Source organism: Bactrocera neohumeralis, chromosome 5, assembly GCF_024586455.1.
Source record: "Bactrocera neohumeralis isolate Rockhampton chromosome 5, APGP_CSIRO_Bneo_wtdbg2-racon-allhic-juicebox.fasta_v2, whole genome shotgun sequence".
NCBI classification, from domain to species: domain Eukaryota; kingdom Metazoa; phylum Arthropoda; class Insecta; order Diptera; family Tephritidae; genus Bactrocera; species Bactrocera neohumeralis.
In genome coordinates, this window is record NC_065922.1 from 13079798 (window position 1) to 13098865 (window position 19068).

General features: G+C 37.6%; 1 protein-coding gene across 2 annotated transcripts in view; it reads left to right on the top strand.

Moving 5' to 3' along the window:
* LOC126758516 (mast/stem cell growth factor receptor Kit) overlaps positions 1-19068 on the top strand; it is a 51850-nt gene that overhangs the window by 31655 nt on the left and 1127 nt on the right. The window contains exons 2-16 of one of the 2 annotated variants that reach the window (XM_050472804.1): positions 9490-9688; positions 11833-11860; positions 13879-13959; positions 14014-14096; positions 14200-14344; positions 14400-14580; positions 14729-14967; positions 15041-15093; positions 15379-15533; positions 15687-15726; positions 17641-17806; positions 17878-18032; positions 18093-18285; positions 18348-18483; positions 18560-18665. In XM_050472804.1, coding sequence (XP_050328761.1) covers positions 9557-9688; positions 11833-11860; positions 13879-13959; positions 14014-14096; positions 14200-14344; positions 14400-14580; positions 14729-14967; positions 15041-15093; positions 15379-15533; positions 15687-15726; positions 17641-17806; positions 17878-18032; positions 18093-18285; positions 18348-18483; positions 18560-18665 — 1893 coding nt within the window. In that variant the 5' untranslated portion in view covers positions 9490-9556. The remainder of the gene's footprint in view (positions 1-9489; positions 9689-11832; positions 11861-13878; positions 13960-14013; positions 14097-14199; positions 14345-14399; positions 14581-14728; positions 14968-15040; positions 15094-15378; positions 15534-15686; positions 15727-17640; positions 17807-17877; positions 18033-18092; positions 18286-18347; positions 18484-18559; positions 18666-19068) is intronic. The other variant, XM_050472805.1, reaches the window with a different exon arrangement.

Genomic DNA, 19068 nt, shown 5'->3' on the forward strand with positions numbered 1-19068 from the left:
AGGGATTACATTGCCTCACTAGCGCCTGGCAGTATATTCTTCTTCTTCTTAATTGGCGTAGACACCGCTTACGCGATTATAGCCGAGTTAACAACAGCGCGCCAATCGTTTCTTCTTTTCGCTACGTGGCGCCAATAGGATATTCCAAGCGTAGCCAGGTCCTTCTCCACTTGGTCCTTCCAAAGGAGTGGAGGTCTTCCTCTTCCTCTGCTTCCCCCGGAATCGGTCGAATACTTTCAGAGCTGGAGTGTTTTCGTCCATTCGGACAACATGACCTAGCCAGCGTAGCCGCTATCTTTTAATTCGCTGAACTATGTCAACGTCGCCGTGGCCAACGCGCAAAGGACCATAAATCTTTCGCAGAACTTTTCTCTCGAAAACTCGCAACGTCGACTCATCAGTTGTTGACATCGTCCAAGCCTCTGCACCATATAGCAGGACGGGAATTATGAGTGACTTATAGAGTTTGGTTTTTGTTTGTCAAGAGAGGACTTTGCTTCTCAATTGCCTACACAGTCCGAAGTAGCACCTGTTGGCAAGAGTTATCCTGCGTTGGATTTCCAGGCTGACATTGTTGGTGGTGTTTACGCTGGTTCCAAGATAGACGAAATTATCTACAACTTCAAACTTATGACTGTCAACAGTGGCATGAGTGCCAAGTCGCGAGTGCGACGACTGTTTGTTTGATGACAGGAGATATTTCGTCTTGCCCTCGTTCACTGCCAGACCCATTTTCTGTGCTTCCTTGTCCAGTCTGGAGAAAGCAGAACTAACGGCGCGGGTGTTAAGGCCGATAATATCAATATCATCGGCATACGCCAGCAGTTGTACACTCTTATAAAAGATGGTACCTTCTCTACTAAGCTCTGCAGCTCGAACTATTTTCTGCAGAAGCAGGTTGAAAAAGTCGCACGATAGGGAATCGCCTTGTCTGAAGCCTCGTTTGGTATCGAACGGCTCGGAGAAGTCCTCCCCGATTCTGACGGAGCTTTTGGTGTTGCTCAACGTCAGCTTACACAGCCGTATTAGTTTCGCGGGGATGGCAGTATATTGGAAACTTGGGCTAGGTTGGTCGTTGTTACTTGGGAGAGGGCACAATAAACCTAAGATCGCGGTGCAATCTTCATCTATTAATCATATCTTATCCTATCCTACACTTCTTAAAAAATCGCAAAGTAAAATTTACGAGGGATGTGTTAAGAGGTTTTTGGGATATTTGAGATGTCCTGATTACGATTTTGAGTTCAATATCATCATTTTATATATCATTTTAGTAAATGGTGTAGGTTTGTTATGAAAATTTTGCTATCATTTTCGATTTTAGCAACCCAAAATTAGCAAGAAGCAGTCGCTAACATCACAGTCGCAGATTGGCTGTAAACTGGTATTACCTACATAAGTAACAGTCCTTGCCTGAATAAAAGCTACTACTCGTACATGAGAGATATAATCGGGTGTCGGAGGTCGAGCTGCGATTAAGTCATCAAACTTCATATTCGACAGACCCACAAGCTGCTGACCGATCATAGTTAAGATATCAAACTTCGTTACATGCGCTGTGCTCAAAGCCAACATAGATTTACGAGTGCACATCAGAGCCTCTAAAACATAAAATGAGAGTTTTATGATGCCAATCAGGGAGCATAGAAAAATGCTCAAAATGTTTTTACTGACTTGGCCTTATATATGACTTGCTAGTAGGTTGAGCTGTTAATTATCCAGTCTTGAATCTGACATACCCAATATTGCACTAACCAACTTTTTTGCATACCCACTAAAGTTCGCCTATCAAAAAAAACAGTTTTCTGTGCTCCAACGTTATCGAGAAGGCTCACTGACCAACCTATCGTTACACGAAATCGATAACAAGACCACGAACGTATTTCATGTGATCTTAAGTACTAAGTTCTATATTTGGCAAATGGATATTTTCCACAAAAGTCCATTGTGCGTTCCAAATCACCGTTAAGCTGCATTACCAGTCTACTGTAATATACGACCGCTATAATTATTTCTAATCCTGGGTGTCTTGCATTCAATTTCTTCATAAATTGATGTCGTCTGTTTAATTGGTACGATTTAGTGGTCTGTGCCATTATGTAATTAAAAAATAATTATTTTTTGCCAACAAAACATTTATTCTCCACAAGGATAGCAGCACTCAAAGCAATGTGGAATCATTCGTATCCAAGCAAAGCGGTAAGCGCTCATTAGCTTCCACGGAGCGGTACATCACTTAAATGCTGGTGAAATGCTTTTAAATGTTTGGCGGCCTTGAAATTTTGGTGGGTAGTCATATGCAAATGAGATGGGTAATTAGTGAGACCAAGGCACAAACATGTATGTACATAAATATAGTATGCATGACATGACTTCTTCAGGCGGTTTGCTGACCGCGGTTTTAATGCGTTTTCAATTAATATAGGCGCACAGGTGCGAGTTCTCAATAAATGATTTCACATTAGCATTTAAAAATTTTTTTTGAGTACATAATAATTTTGTGATCACGCCTACGATATACTGTTAATTTCCACTCATTACTGATCTGTACCTTTTGAGTCTATTTTTATATACAAAACGGCCGAATAGTTAAACAGCATTGGCCTTATACAATTGGATATCGTTTTAAATGACTGCCACTTACTATGCACAAATAAAGATGTGAAATTAATATGACAAATATGCCAGAGTTATTTTTAGAGCATGATTCTCTGCTCTCTTAACTTGTTGGTATCTTAAGAGACGTTATGTTGGATGAGTACATTTTTTCCTTCTGAGATTAATACTCCTATGCGGTTTAGCTCCCACTGACTCCTCCTTTTTCATATCAACTCACCAGAAGTAGCCAGAAGATTTAAAATAGCAACTAAGTCAGCAGTTAGCCTTAATTATTTAGAAGTATAGAGTATGGTGCGGGTTAAGGATGGTCCCACGAGTGTCAGGGCTGTGTAAACGGAAATAACGCGGATTTCAATACGTCTAAGAATGGTTGACTCGGCGGTTTGCGAATGCTTACTAAAATAACAAGTAAAATAAGAAGGATGCAAATGCTTTACAAAAGGAGAGCAAAACGTGAGGTGCAGCGACTTGCGAAAAAATACTCTTAAATATTTTGTCGTGATTATGCAATATCCTTTTGGCCTTTTATAATAAGTTTCCGCTGGAAAACTTTTTCGTTTGACGAGATATCTTCACGAAATTTGGCTTGTTTCATTATATAAGGGAATAATGCAAACTCCAAAGAAATTATTCAGATTGAATCACTGTATACTTCCCTTTGGAAAGAACGAATGAACGCAATTACTGATCTTTAAAAGAAAAAAAAATTATGCAAGGAGCGTTCCAAAGTAAACAGAACTTTTTGAATCTAGCGCACCCTGGTGGCGCCATCTACATATGTACATATATGGCGACTGGTGCGTTAGAACCTGCTGTCTTTATTGATTGTCCAGTGAGAATTTTATGACATTTCATAGATTGGAAGTGAAGTTATTGTGTTTTAAGTGTCAGTATGTTTGTGTTATCGGTGGGAAAATGAGCTTCGAACAAAGAGCCAACATTAAATTTTATTTTAAAATTGGTAAAACCTTTACCGAACCGTTTCAATTGATGAAACAAGTTTATGGCGATGATTGCCTATCCCGTAGCAGAGTGCACGAGTGGTTTCAACGTTTTCAAAGCGGTCGTGAGGACATAAATGACGATCAACATGTGGGCCAATCAAAATCCGTGATCACCGGAAATTCCAACGAAACTGTGCGTGAATTCATCAAAAATCAGCCGAAATCATCATTGAAATTCATGGAAATGGAATGGAACATCGATTTAACGCATTTTGACCGAACATTTGGGCTTACGAAAGGTGTGTGCACGGTTTGTTCCGCACAAATTGACTGACGACCAAAAATTTGCTCAGAATCCAACATTCGAAGGACGATTATTTGACCAAAAATCACATTTTAACCATTAAGCACTCCCCTTATTCACCTGATATGGCATCGTGCGACTTCTTCCTTTTCGGAAAAATGCATTTGCCTATGAAAGGAAAGCGTTATGCAGACGTAGAGGCCATTCAAAAGGCTTGCACCGGCATACTGACGGCCATACCGGCCAACGCGCTAAAACACTCGTTCAGCATGCTTTTGGACCAAGCGAAAAGCTTTATTGAAGCAGAAGGAGACAATTTTGAATAAATTAAATTGATTTTTCCAAAACAAAAACCTTTGTTCTGTTTTTTTTTTGTCCTGTTTACTTTGGAACGCACCTTGTATTGCAAACTTTTAAATTCCAATTGATTCTTTCACTTTCCAGTATACAAATCAAGACGCAATTAATATAATGCTACTTTATGATCAAAATTCGTTAAATCTAACCAAAACTGTTCAAGCCCGTAGGTACCGAATACGTGGAACCTAGTATCGGTGACCGAAAATATTGGTCCATGTATGGGATATACTATTGAAATTTAGAGAGAGTCCTTTCCTGACAATAGTCACGCTGTGTATCAAAAATGGGTTGAATATAATATCGGGATTTTCGAACATCCGGCTGACTTTATTCCATACGAAGAATACAGGTACTTTATGAAACCCTCATATACTAAACAAAATGATTTTCGTTTTTCTAACAGACCTTATGTGACTGTGAGTATGGGAGTTTATGTACATACATATGTATATAGTATATGTGTATATAAAATTGCTTGGATTCCAATCCTCTGGTTGACGTTTTGCGCCTTAAGATATTTCCCTGGCTTTGATTCTTGCAAGTTGCAAGAGTATAGAATATCCGGTTGCGGTTTTGAATTTAGCCTTTCCTTACTTGTTTTAAATATTTCCGTTTGATCTTTGAAAGAAAAAATTCAATTCTTTTTTCCTTACTCCCAGAATAAACTTTGAAAATTATCCAATTTTAGGTCTCAAAGTTGGCGTAATTCTTTAAGCTGTTTTAATTGACAGTATTGACAGGCGCCAGCTGACAGATAGACAGATACAGTTGCATTTAAAGCGCTTAATTTAAAAAATCCTTAACTCATTACATTGTCTTCGCATTTACTGATAAGAACACTTAAGTTTTTTCTTATTTCGCTTTCTGCAGACCGCCTACGTAACATGTACCTGTAACAATGTATTGCATAAGCATATGTAGCCCTAAGAACTCAGTTCACATCAATAAACACAAAATGGAAAGCACGTGTTTCAATCAACATTGTCATCGAATAAGTATATAGTAATTAGTCTTACTGCCATTAGTCTCAGTGTACATAATGCGATATTTACATATACTTGTATGTACATTAGGGTATTTTTTTTGAACTTTTAATTTTTTTCAATCCCGGCACGAAATTTTCTTGGAAATACCCTAAAAAAAATTCCCTGAAAATTTTAGCCCTTAATAATAACATTAAGAACTGGACCAAGGCCTGTAAAAATTTTCCATAGAAAATACACTACAATCGTGAGTTTTTATCTTTAAATTCTTACAGATCAGAGGAGTTTTATGGCATCGTTTTGACTTTAGACGCATATTTCTCAGAATTGTTCACTCTACAAAAGTGCCCAGTGCAACAAAGTCGTAACTCACACCGGCGAGGTAGTACGGGGCTCTAAACCTGATTTTTCCACGAAATTCGCATTTTTTTGTATATATCTCGTAAATGACAGGAGCTATAGAAAAAATGTACATGACAAATTTGTATGAAATTTTATTTGCTACAAAAAAGGTTCGAAGTCAAAATCGCTATCATTGATACTTCTCGAGATATTCGGCTTTTTAAGTAAGGCTTTATAGAATTTTCATAGATGGTACGTAATAAAATATCTATGAAAATCTCATACAGCCGTATTTAAAAAGCCGAATATCTCGAGAAGTATTAATGATAGCAAACCCATAGTGTTTCTACAAGGTACCCATATTTACAAAGCAAATAACGGGTGATCAAAGTAGAGGTACTTTTTTCAATAGCCCTTTTTGACAGATCACGCGTGAGTGGTGTCAAGCTGTCATGTTATTTTTCATAATCGGTCCACTGAGCGTAGTGTTCGCAACACCATCACCCATCTTCAGGCCCAGCATTCATTATTGGATAATATTCGACTGAATAGACCACGTCCATTCGCTGTGAAGAAAATATAGCAGCCGTAGCTGAAAGTGTACGCGAAAACCGTGTCGAGTAGATTCGTTCGCAGCAACTTGTTGTACTGAAGTATGGAACGATTTTGCGCATATTACGCCGAGATCTTAAATTGAATCCGTACAAAATGCAGCTTGTGCATGAACTGAAGCCGCTCGACCTTCCCAAGTGACATTGCTTTGCTCTATGCGCTCTCAAAAAGTTCCAAGAAGAACCGACATTTTCGAGCCACATTTTCTTCGGCGATGAGACTCATTTCTGGTTCAATTAGTAAACAAGCAAAATTAACGCATTTGGGACAAAGAGCAACCTGAGGAGATTCAAGACTTGCCATTCCTTCCAGAAAAAACAACAATTTGGTGCAGTTTGTGGGCCGGTGGAATCATCGGTCCATATTTCTTCAAAAATGTTGCCGGTGAGAACGTAACCGTCAATGGCGACCGTTATCGCGCCATGATAACCGACTATTTGATGCCTGATATTAAAGCTCGTGATCTCGCTGACAGTCGATTTCAACAAAACGGCGAAAGTTCCCACTGATCGCATCAATCAATGGATTTATTGCTAGAACACTTCGGTGAGCAGATAATTTCATGTTTTGGGTCGTTTGATTGGCCACCAAGATAATGTTATATCACACCGTTAAACTTTCACCTGTGGAGATATGTAAAGTTTAAAGTCCATGCGGGCAATCGCGCTTCGATTCAGGCCTTGGAGCAAAACATCGCACGTGTCCTTCGCCAGTTATCAGTCGAAATGCTCGAACGGGTAATCGAAAATTAAACTCAATAGAGGGGCCATCTGAGACGTAGCCGCGGCCAACATTTGAAAGAAACAATCTTCATAAATAAATGCCAAAGAAGGTCCTTTGAATGAACATTCCCCATTAAATTTCAAAATTCTGTGTTTTTTCTTAAAAAAGTAGAGAACCTCGAAATGCATCACCCTTTATAAGTACCTATGTACAACATAGACAGTCGTACAATGAAATCGATGCGAATCTTAAGGGTGGGCGGTGTACTTATAACACCAATCCATCCACGCATTTTTACCGCATGTTGACATTTCGCCACACAGGTGGTCGCGCCTGCATACCCTCTCTATATATGTAGCGCAAGTAGATGAACGTTTCTGAGTTTTTAACGCTAAATTTACCAGAACGTGGAGGTTACTTTAATTGATGAGCTTTTATTCATTTAATTTGCTGTCGCTTCGCGCCGGTTTTGGTGGTTACAAATCGCAATTTGTTTTGTATCCAATGACACATACATATGTAATGATAAAAGACATTTGGATACGATACATTTTGCAAAATGAATATATATATATACCTTTACATATCTACGATTGATTTAAGGAAAAATGTGGCATTTAATGCTAAAATTGATTAAATTTAGAAAGTTTATAAGCTTAAGGCTTAGCAGGTATTAGAGGTGAGTCAGACTTTCGTACTTAGACTTTTATTAGGTTATCCGTTTCTCTGCAGCTGACCTTGGTGATCCTGCATACTCGTAAGGCCTTCCACCTCAGCCTTATCCGCCAGTTAGCACTCTCGGAAATTTTATTGTGTATCGTTTTTAGAGGCCTACGTGTTTCATGTACTGGTTCGGTAGCCGACTAGTCTTGCGGCCCGGACCTCAGTATATACATAGCCGTTTTCCGCTACTATCTCCCTGCTTCTAAGGACTGGATGCACTGTGAAGTTATTGCTGTAATTGCCGCTTGAATATCGACATATGGACTTGAATTGATTTTTATGACCACAAAGACGTCTGCCTGGAAGATACTGCAGTATTCCGGCAGCTTAAAGGGTCGCCTGAGTTCTAGCTCCGCGCTTTGGATTTCGGCGCATACTCTTCAGCCATTTTTGATCCATTCATTTATACAAGCATGTTGAAAGTTCTGCTGGTGGATCACGTGTTTCTACACTAGCCACCCTCTTTTAGTGTGATTTGAAACCTTTTCTCCCATAATAAGAGTGCGGATATGTGATCTATTTTATTCACTGACCCCTGCCTACCATTCGAATTTTTCACCTCTTCTCCACATTGAGCTTCCACGTCAGATTGCTGTTCAAAGTTACTCCCTGATACGTGGTATGATCCTTAGGTGCTAGCTGTACACCTTTGAGTTTCGTGGGTTTCCATATCCTCCTTGTACCGCCTTGTAAAGAGATCTTGTACTCGTTGTAAAGAGATATTGTACCTCTTTGTAAAGAGTATCATATCAGTACCGTCTAAATGCCTCTAGTGTTATTTGTCACGTTACTAATTGTGTCTAGAAACTTGCCCGTCAATAGTATAGCTAGATCATCTACATAGGCTATCAGTTTGGGTTTTCTTTCTTCAAAATTTTCCAGAAGCTCATTTGCTAGAGTGTTACAGTGAGTACAGGAGAGGCGACAGTATGGACACTTGATGAGTTCCTGTTCGCAGTTCAGTAGAGCTTACATGATTGCAAGCTCTATGCAGACTACTTCCAGACTATTAAAGACTGCTTCATTGCCGGCATTATTAAATGCTGCGCTTATTTCAAGAAAGCTGTCCAGGGCATATTCTTTATACTCTAGAGCTCTCTCTATATCTAAGGTTAGCGTGTTAAATACATTCTCAATGGAACTACAGTTCGTATGGACATGTTTTGGTTTCTATGTATATTTATTTTTATATGATTCTAAAGAATAATTATTCTAACCGAAACTGAATCTCAAACCATTTGTGTTTTAATTCGAAGACAACCGACATTATTCAATTCTCTACGCATTTTATAAGTTATTTTTTATTCAAATAATGTTTAGTAAATTTAAGTAGCTTGTATATTTTGCGGGGCTAGACTAGTCTAGATCCCTCCAAAAAGGCCGAATTTAGACAATTTTCTTAAATTCTTGATGTAAAGAAACTCTGTCAAGCTTTTTTTTACGTGTAATCAACCTCCCAAGGGACAAACTCAGGCTACTTGTCGCAATCTACACTGGCCACAGTAAGCTCAAGAAGCACTTACATAACATGGGCCTAGCTCCTTGTGCAAATTGCCGGTTCTGCGACAGGGAGCCTGAAACGCCAGAACACCTGCTAATTGACTGCATAACAGTCTGCAGACGAAGGATAAATATGCTGGGGTTAAGTGAGTCGTTATGACTTGGGTGATGGCACAATAGTCGCGGTGCAACCATCATCTATTTATCTTATCTTATCAGGCTTTATAAAAATAATCGGCAGCTACTGAGCCAACCTTAGCTGACTTGATATCTACATATATTTTCCAACATACATATATTATATAAACAATATAATCAATTATTATTTACACTCAAGATCCATAAAATTAATTTTTGCATTTCTTCATTTATCTTCCAGCAGAACTCATTGGTTCAAATCCACAACAAAATGACTGGTGCCGTTGGAAAATGAGTAGTGTGTAAAAATGTGTTCGAAACTCTTGTATCTGCAGTGTGTGACCATCTTGTTGCTTTCAATATTAACGAACGCTACTTTGCGTTTGGCAACATCCACAACAACAACAATAGGCGCAGAAGCCGCTGGCGCTCCTGCTAAGGTAAATATTTGCAAACGAATGAAGACAGAACTAATAGTACATAGTACTACACATACATATGTATGTGTGTATGTGTAGTGAAAAGCTAAAATATTTGTAAAAAAATTATGCAAACATATGTGTGTTTATTGTTATCATTATTGGCTACAATAAAATAATAAAAATAATAAACTCTTACATCCAACAGTAAGGCTGATAATGCCATTAACATTATATTGTATGTAAATTATTGAAAATTATCTCAGGCGCTTTGTGTATCAAGTAAAATAAATAATAATAAAAATTATTTAATAAAAAATATTTTTTTAGTATATTTGATGATTTGATGTTTTATCGTGGTGCAGAAACCAAAAATTGTCGGCCCAAAATTCCGAATATCTTCGCGCAAACGATGCATAACACTCAAATAGTATTGCTTGTTGACAGTTTGGCCGGTTGGAAAGAATTCTGAGTGCATCACATCTCGATGATCGAAGAAAACTGTCAACATAGCCTTGATTATTGACCTGCTTCGGCGATTTTTTTTCGGCTTCGGCTCTCCTTCGGCCGATTCATCATCTCATCATCTGTTTCTGGGTCGTAAGCATAGATCCAAGACTACGTCAGTAGTAATACGTTGCTTGACACCCTGGTGGTCGGAAAGCATTGTTTCACAGACATTAACACGACGCTGTGTTTCGAAAAAATTTAGTGATTTTGGACCTGATCCTTCCGATATTCCAGAAAGATCTCTGACTGTTAGTCGTCGATTCTCAAACATCAATTCTTTTATTTTGTTGACAAGTTAATCGTCAGTTGATGTTGATGGCTGTCGAGGTGAACGGGTTCTCGACCCGTTTTCAATGGGTTTCATTCTAACAGCTTGGTTGCAAAGTTCGTAGGCTGATACATAAATGGTACTACTAATATTAAATGCATATGATTTTTTGTCTGTACCTGCCTAGTATAAATTTGACAGCTGTCGAACTATTAGTTTATGAGATATAGCATTTTGGGTGAATCAATTTGTGTTAGTTTAAGATTAACATTGCTTTTTGGGGAAAAAATACTTTTGAACTTGGTTTGGATCGATCAACCTTATTTGGACTCTGCACCATTAATAAAATCAACCGTTGAAAAGTGGTTTGTTAAGTGTGAACGGGACAAAATGAGCACCAAGGACGATAAAGGCGGTGTACGTCCTAAAGAGGCTGTTATCGACGAAAACTTTAAAGGTTGAAAAGTGGCAAAATAATTTCGGATGCCCGTAAAATGAAGTTCTTTGAAAGAGCTGATACTCTGAAGATATCAAAGGAACGTATTGCGTATACATATTGTGAAGAAATATTTGGGTTTGTGAAAGCTCTGTGCAAAAGCTCACAATCCAACAAAAACACAACTAATTGTTCATTCTGAGGAGTAGCTCTTTAAACGCAATAAACCTGAGTTTTGCGTCGATAAGTGACGACTTGGATGAAAAACTTGCCTATTTTCACTCCAAAGCAATTACCGTTTAAAGCGTGGAAACAAGCAAAATTTGGCTGACAAGACATTGTGTTATTGGTGGGTTTGACAGACGAAATTCGAAGAAACCGAAAGTGCTGTTTCTTTAAGACAAAACATCGTGTCACAAATCAATGAATACGATGCTGAAATTTAATGAATTGTGCTTCAAATTGCTTCCGCATCAACCGTATTCTTCAGAACTGGCCCCAATTAACTATTTACTGCTCTTAGACCCAAGAGAATGCTCGCTGGAAAGAAATTTAGCAACAATAAAGAAGTAATCGCAGAAGCTAAGGCTTATTTTGAGGCTTAAATCCAAAGTATTAAAAATGTTGTTGTAAAATTTGTTTACCGCTATAATCGTTGTAATGCCCTTGCAAATAACTATGTTGAATAATAAAATCAAAGTTTATCAAAAACAAATTTTCTCCATGTTAGCCTTCTTTGAACTTCTCAACTCACCTGTTACTATGACTGTTTTTATTTTCAAAAATTATCTATCCTAATAAATAATATAATCTAATTATAGTAGGAGCGCATAAACCAGCTAAACAAACTAATAGTGCTGCCAAGCAATTTTAAATATTTTTTTTTCTTATATTATTATTTTTTAATGACGAATAATACTAATATAAATTAATAAAATTTTCTTATTACAGCGATTGACTCGTTCTGGCAGAATAACAGGTAAATTGGCAATGGACAAAAATTTTCCGATTTCGGCGCTTTTCAAGTTGATCACGTATTATACATTCTGACAAAAAAGTACCTGGAAATTGTAAATAAAACAAAATATTTATTTATTCATCAATATTTATTTTGTTGCCTTCAAAGTCATCCCCACCAGATGTAATACACTTAAGCCATCGATTTTCATACTCAAAATATCGGCCAAAGTCTTTCGAACGAACGCTCGAGAGAAGTCGAGCTCTCTTGCCATATCTCAAACACTTGCCTCACAATTTTCAAGCGCCATATCCATAACTTTTTTTTTAAATATTTGTCGGTTGAAGAGGTCGAAGGTCGTCCAAAACGAGGCATGTCTTCAACGATCTCTCGACCGTCTTTGAATGCTTTGTACCACTCGTAGGCTTGTGTTTTTGATAAAACTAAATCTCCGTAAGCCTTTTCCAACATTTGTAACGATTTCGCATACAAAATTTGATTAGAAATACAAATTTTGAGACAAATTTGAGACAACGCACTACTGAGTTGTACCGACTTAAGTAGAGGCTGAACAAAAACCAGGTTGACAGATCGCGATTATATTTGGTATAGTAATTAAGAACAGTCCTACCAACTTAGCAAAATACGTACCGGGTACTTTTTTGTCACAATCTGTATACAAAAGGTCATGGTATAGTTCTTGAGAGTGGTTCATTAAATCTCTTGACTTTGGAATAAAAAGGGTCTTAAATATCTATAATGTGATTTTTTTTAAATAATATGATCTTTTTCATTTAAAATATGTAATAATAAACTTGAACTCCTCCTTTCATTCGTCGATTTGTCATTCACATGGCGTTACATCTTTTGACATCGCTTACACCATTCTGAGAGAAAATAACAAGACCTCAATCTAAAGAGCAATCAAACGATTTCACTTCTCCTGAAGCGGGAAAGCACACTATATACGAGGTATGACAATTAAGTAATGAGACTGATTCCATAAAAACCGTATATTTGAAAATTATTCTACAACTCTGTCATCCCCTTCAAAGTAGTCCCCTTGGGCAGCTATACAGCGATTCCAGCGCGTTTTCCATGCTTCGTAACATTTCTGGAACGCTTTGACTGGGATGTCCGTGAGTACCCTCGTCACGGCCGCTTGGATGTCCGTAATAGACTCAAAATGGGTTCCTTTGACCACCGATTTTGTTTTAGGAAACAAAAAAAGTCACAGGGTGACATGTCGGACGAATAAGGCGGCTGTAGCAACACGGTCCCTTTAGAGGTCAAATACCGGGACACGCTGAGGACGATGTGGCACGGCGCGTTGTCGTGATGAAGGATCCAGTTACGAGCGATGTCTGGGCGCACCCTGTTGACTGGTTTTCGCAATCTTTCGAGTACTTGGCAATAGTAGACTTGATTCACAGTTTTCCTCGGTGGAACGAGTTCTTTGTGGACGATTCCACGGCTATCAAAAAAGGCAAATGCTCATGCGAGCTTTTTTCGGGCGGGGGCGCGCGGAGACAACCATTGTGAGCTTGGGCACGACTAAGAGCACTATCACCATACACTCTTACAATTTTAGCGTACGTTTCCGAAGCTGTTTCGCCCAAAAAAATCAGTCTCATTACTTAATTGTCAAACCTCGTAAGAGGTGTCCCTGATTCGCTAGGCCTTAGAGAGTAACGAACAGAACATAAAACTGGTATAAACCGCATAAAGTGGTATAAGTCAATAGAGGTAGTGGAATAACAAGTCTGTCACCAGTGCTAATTTAAACAGTTTTTAAAATTCATGCTGCTGTGGTTTTCAGAGAATCTTCCATTTCTGATTTCAATAAATTAACATTTTTAAATAAGAAAAAGGCGTTTTAGGCGTCTCTGAGACTGATTGAATCATTCTTTTAAGGATATCTTAATAAAAATTTCATAAATCTCTCTAAGTCTAAGCATAAAGTCTCTGAGACCTATTGAACCATTCTTTCAAGTTTAGCAAGCTGGATATCTAAATATAAATTTCATAATTCACCACAGGCGTTACCACCAATGTAACATTGCATGAAATAGGCGATATTGTGCAACTATTAATCAGCTGGGATGACAATTTACCAAAAGGTAAATAAAATATATTTTCAAAAAATAAAAATTAATGTGTATGTGGATTTCTAGGTACCTCATACAATGTCATTGTGACTGCCACAAACTACACGAAGTGCAGTGAACCGCCTTGTAGTGTCTATGGTGTTATTAAGGTTGGTAAGAGAACCGAAAAATGTAGTGCTGGATCTAAAGTTTTCATAAATGTGATAAAAATTTCGTACATTTTTTAACCGAATTCATATTTTACAAATACAGGACACCAAAAGCATGATCATACCGGAGAATCCAATGACGCATGTGGATCAAAACGAGTGTGGCTTCATGTTTGGCTGCGATTATACAGTATTAGTGGAAACATCCAATACGATGATATCCGAACGGGCGACCGTGTCTGTGCCATGTGAGACAAAGAATTTGGTGATTGAGAGCTTCATTCTTATTACTGTCTTTCGTAGATTGCATAATGGGCGTGTGTTCCTGCCGACATGCCGCAACGCTACCGAAGGTCTTATCATCCGTCAATATACCCGATAATGAGACGATCATCTTCGATTGGGCGATAAAATATGAGAAAATAATGGACAAGCATAATCATGATGTCATAAATACAAATAATCAGTGGAAATTATATTTAATGTGAGTAAGGGATTTTACTATAGAGAGCTTATGCTCCAATGAAAGCTTAAATGACAGTTTAACTGTCAATTTATGGTTCAAAATATATTTTTTGAGAACTAAATTATTTTTTTTTATTTTTTATATACCTAAATTTTAACATTCACAGCATTAGCGAACAAACAAATCCTTCGCTTTCGTGGGGTGGTCGCCTCTTACCCATCACAGAGCATTTGTATCCCATAAGAAATGTAACACAGCTTAACACTAAGGGCACCATGAAGGGTGTCTTCAAAATACGTATACCAAAAGAGAAGCAACTAGTTGCCAATGCTGTGCTCAAAATACGCTCATATATAATAGACGATCTGCAGTGCGGCGGCCCAGAGCATTTCTCAAATGTTACGGGTAAGTTGCAATTTCCTACTGGGTTAGTTGATATGTGTTTAGGTTATCTTAACATTTTTCTGCACTTTTACAGTTCCTGATTTTTTTAAAGTATACGATAACATTGACGCTGCTGACTTTGATTTGGTAAGTAAAAAATCGCCAAGAAAGACTTGAAAAGATCACAAAATGGTTCTAACCCTATACCCTAATAATTACCGTGGGTTTCCTAAACATTCCAGACAACCTTTAAATGGCTTTAAAAATGTATCGAAAAGCATTTTTTCTTATTACTATTATTCCCATGCGAGGTGTGGTCAAAAAATAACGGGAATTTTAAAATACTATATGTTCCTCTAACCTTTAGGAACACCATATTTATACCACCCTACCCTAAAATACTCTCTAAATACACATTTATTCTCTCCACAGGGCATTGCCTTAATTATTCTCAGCGCGCTTTTCCTCTGCATCGTCGTTTTGGCCTTGACATTTTGCTGTTGGAGACGTAATAAAATTGCCAAATTCCATAACGGTGTTCTACCGAAGGAAGAACATTGCCTGGCGCCATTTTCCACAATGGTCGAGTGAGTTTGCTTTGCGCTTTCATTATATGATGATTTCCAATATATCTCATTGATTTTTAATAAGATTACCGTTGTATTTGCATATAAAATAGTGCAGAGTTGCCAATTATTGGTTTTGATTTTATTAAAAAGTTATTTTCCTTTTACTTTTAGAATGGAAGACAACATCAACTACGTCGATAAATATGTTGAGGTGAGTAATTGAACGAAATTAATTTTTAATTTAATGAATTAAGAGACGAACTGGAAAATTCCCTGCAGCTTGTCTGAAAACTTTGTTCGAGTTTAATCATATTCCAAAAGCAAGTCATATAAAACCCCTCTAGACATTTTTTTCAAAACAGCTTTTGCCACAAATCATATTTTATATCTCTTTTATCTCGAAAACCCCTGAAAGTGTTAAAAATCAGTGGAAGACTCATGCTTCCATTCTCAAACGTTTCACTCATTCCCAAGAAAAAATTGAAAAAGTTACAAGACAGCAATAACAGCTAACGTCAAGTCAAGTTTTTCTACGAATTTGCTTTAAAAGTTATGGGTGATCCACTTTGAGATTCATTACTTTTTTAATGAAAAAATGCAGAAACATCCAATTTAATGGGGAATGTTTATTATCATTCGAAAGAACATTCTTTGGCATTTATTTTTTGAAGATTATCTCTTTCAAATGTTTCGGTTACGTCTCAGATGGTCCATCCGTTGAGTCCAATTTTCGATGACTCCTTTGAGCATTTCAACTGGTAACTGGCGAATGAGACGCGTGATGTTTTGCTGCAAGGCCTGAATGGAAGCGGGATTGTCCGCTTAAGACTTTAGACTTTACACACCGAAGTATTCTTCAAATAAATCCATTGATTGATGCGATGTGTAAGAAGTGGCGTCGTGTTGTTGAAACCAAATGTCGCCAAGATCACGAGCTTCACTTTCAGGCATCAAATATCGATCGATTATTATGGCGCGATAATGGTCGCCATTGACGGTTACGTTCTCACCGGCATCACTTTTGAACAAATATGAACTGATGATTCCACCGGCCCTCAAACTACATCAAACTTTTGTTTTTTCTGGATGAAATAGCAGCTCTTAAATCTCTTCAGATTACTCTTCGTCTCAAATGTGGAAATTTTGCTTGTTTACATACCCATTGAGCCAGAAATAGACCTCATCGCTGAACAAAATTTGGGTCGAAAACGTCGGATCTTTTTGTAGAAGCGATGTCGCTTGGGGAGGTCGAGTGACAGTTTGATCTGTCAAAAACAATTTATTGAAAGAAGTACCTCTACTTGTATCACCCGTTATAATTCTAGTAATTTCCTCGGTGTGGTTTGAAAATATTCATATACTTGATTTTAAAACGAAAATTTCAACATGGTTTTAGTCCACTTAAGGAGCTTCGTTCAAATTTAGCAGTACCGAGTTAACTCCTTCTACCAAACATCAATTGTTTCTTCTGAAAGTTTTTGCTTTAATCTGACTAAAGAATTTATTTAAAATTAGATATAAATTAAGGTGGTCCTTAATATTAATATTTCATATCCGATATTCTAAAACTAATCATATCTATATTTCAATAATAGAGAGATTCGGACATAAATTATTTATATGGATTGAGGAAAGGTAGGGCTTTTATGATTGCTTCATAAAGAGCGAACGAGACTAAAAGTCGAAAAACCATGTATATGGAAAATGTACGACGGATTATGCAGACCAACTTTGCCTAAGGGAGTATGGGTCCAAAAATGGTTTCGATCCAGTGACTTTTAAGGCAGTTTTTATGAATCAAAATAATTTGTTCGTGAAATATTATATTGAACATTTGTTGGAATCGGGCGGATCAGGAACTATATCATATATGTATATCCCATACAACCGATTTTTTCAGATAATTTTCGCCTTAAAAATTGCTGGCTGAAACCGGTTTTAGGCCTACAGTTTCATAAGCAAAGTTGTTCAGAATGATCCGTAGAGCAATTCCCGCATACGCGATTTTATGTATAGAAAAAAATCAACCCACTCTAATGTATAGTGCAATCACTTTATATATTAAAATAAACAGTAAATATTTGAGGATTTGAGATTTAACAAGCCAAATATATTTCATTCTCAGGAGGCACAAGCGAAGGGCTTGGCTGATGTATTCGAAATACCTCACAGCGCCATACAGATTGGTCCCGAAATCGGCGAGGGTGCATTCGGACGTGTCTATAAGGCCGTCGCTGTCAACATACGACGAATGCGCGGCAGCACCGTTGTTGCTGTAAAGCAACTGAAAAGTGAGTACGGAGAGAGGATCTACAATATATAGATGGAATGTTTAATATTTAATTATTGTGAAATTTTACAGAAAATCCAACTTCGGATGAAGTGGGAGAATTTCTAAGTGAAATCGAAATGTTGAAGGGTGTGGGCACACATCACAACATAGTGAGCTTCTTTGGCTGCTGCACCATACGACCGCCATATCTGATGATCATGGAGTTTGTGGGTCGTGGCGATTTGGTAATATTTATGGTGGCATTTATTTTTGTATTCGGTAAAATTTTCTCCTGCTTTCTACAGTTAACTTATCTGCGTACCGTGCGTCAGGGTTCGACAAAATTCAAACCCAACGGCGACGTCGCCTCGTACACAAATCGCGAAACAGCCGAGCAGCCAAAGCCGAAGGTGAAATATATTGAATTGAAATTATCCACGCAATCGGTGGATAGTGAATATGAGACTGAACGTCAGCCGAAGACATCTGTCGCGGAGAGTGAGTAGAAATGTCTTATCCGAAAAAAGGAAATGATAAACGAAAAGTTTATTCTTTTATAGCAACCTATACTATAGTTGAAGACGAGGACTATAATGAAACATTTGAGTATATTTTGGATCACAAAGAGTTGCATAATTTTGCGTTACAAATCGCGAATGGCATGCGATTTCTGGAAGAGCAGGAGATAACTCATAGGTGAGTTATTTCTCACCGTACAAATTTAAACTCTTTATCTCAATAAATTCTTTTATGTTGTTATTTTAAATTTCAGAGATTTGGCTGCGCGTAATGTACTCATAGACGATCGTAAGACCTTGAAAATATCAGATTTTGGTCTATCCCGCCATGGTATTTATACAAATACAAAAACTCGAAAGGTTCGTATTTTGAAATCCGAATACATTTTACAAATTTTTAGGGCTGTTTAACGAAGTTTGCTGACAATTATTTTCAAGGTTAAAAATTTATATTTTTAAGACCCGAAGGTTTGTACTATGTTTTTTGTTCATGAATGGTATCGAATTTAGCTGCAGTCGGCAAGCAGTCGAGTGATGATGTAGTTAAAAAACGAGTTAGTCCGAAGAGATAGGGTCTTGGGGATCAAGTTGTTAGAATAATCGACATAGATGTTGTTGTAGTAGCTACCGAAAATCTCTCAAGAGGATAATTTTGATCATTTTATTGAGGTGATCGAATCTTAAGACCAAAAATAGTGCAGTTTCTTTGGAGTTCGAGAGATTGTGGGTCTAGGGTTTCTAAACCTTATTACTTAAGGTTAAA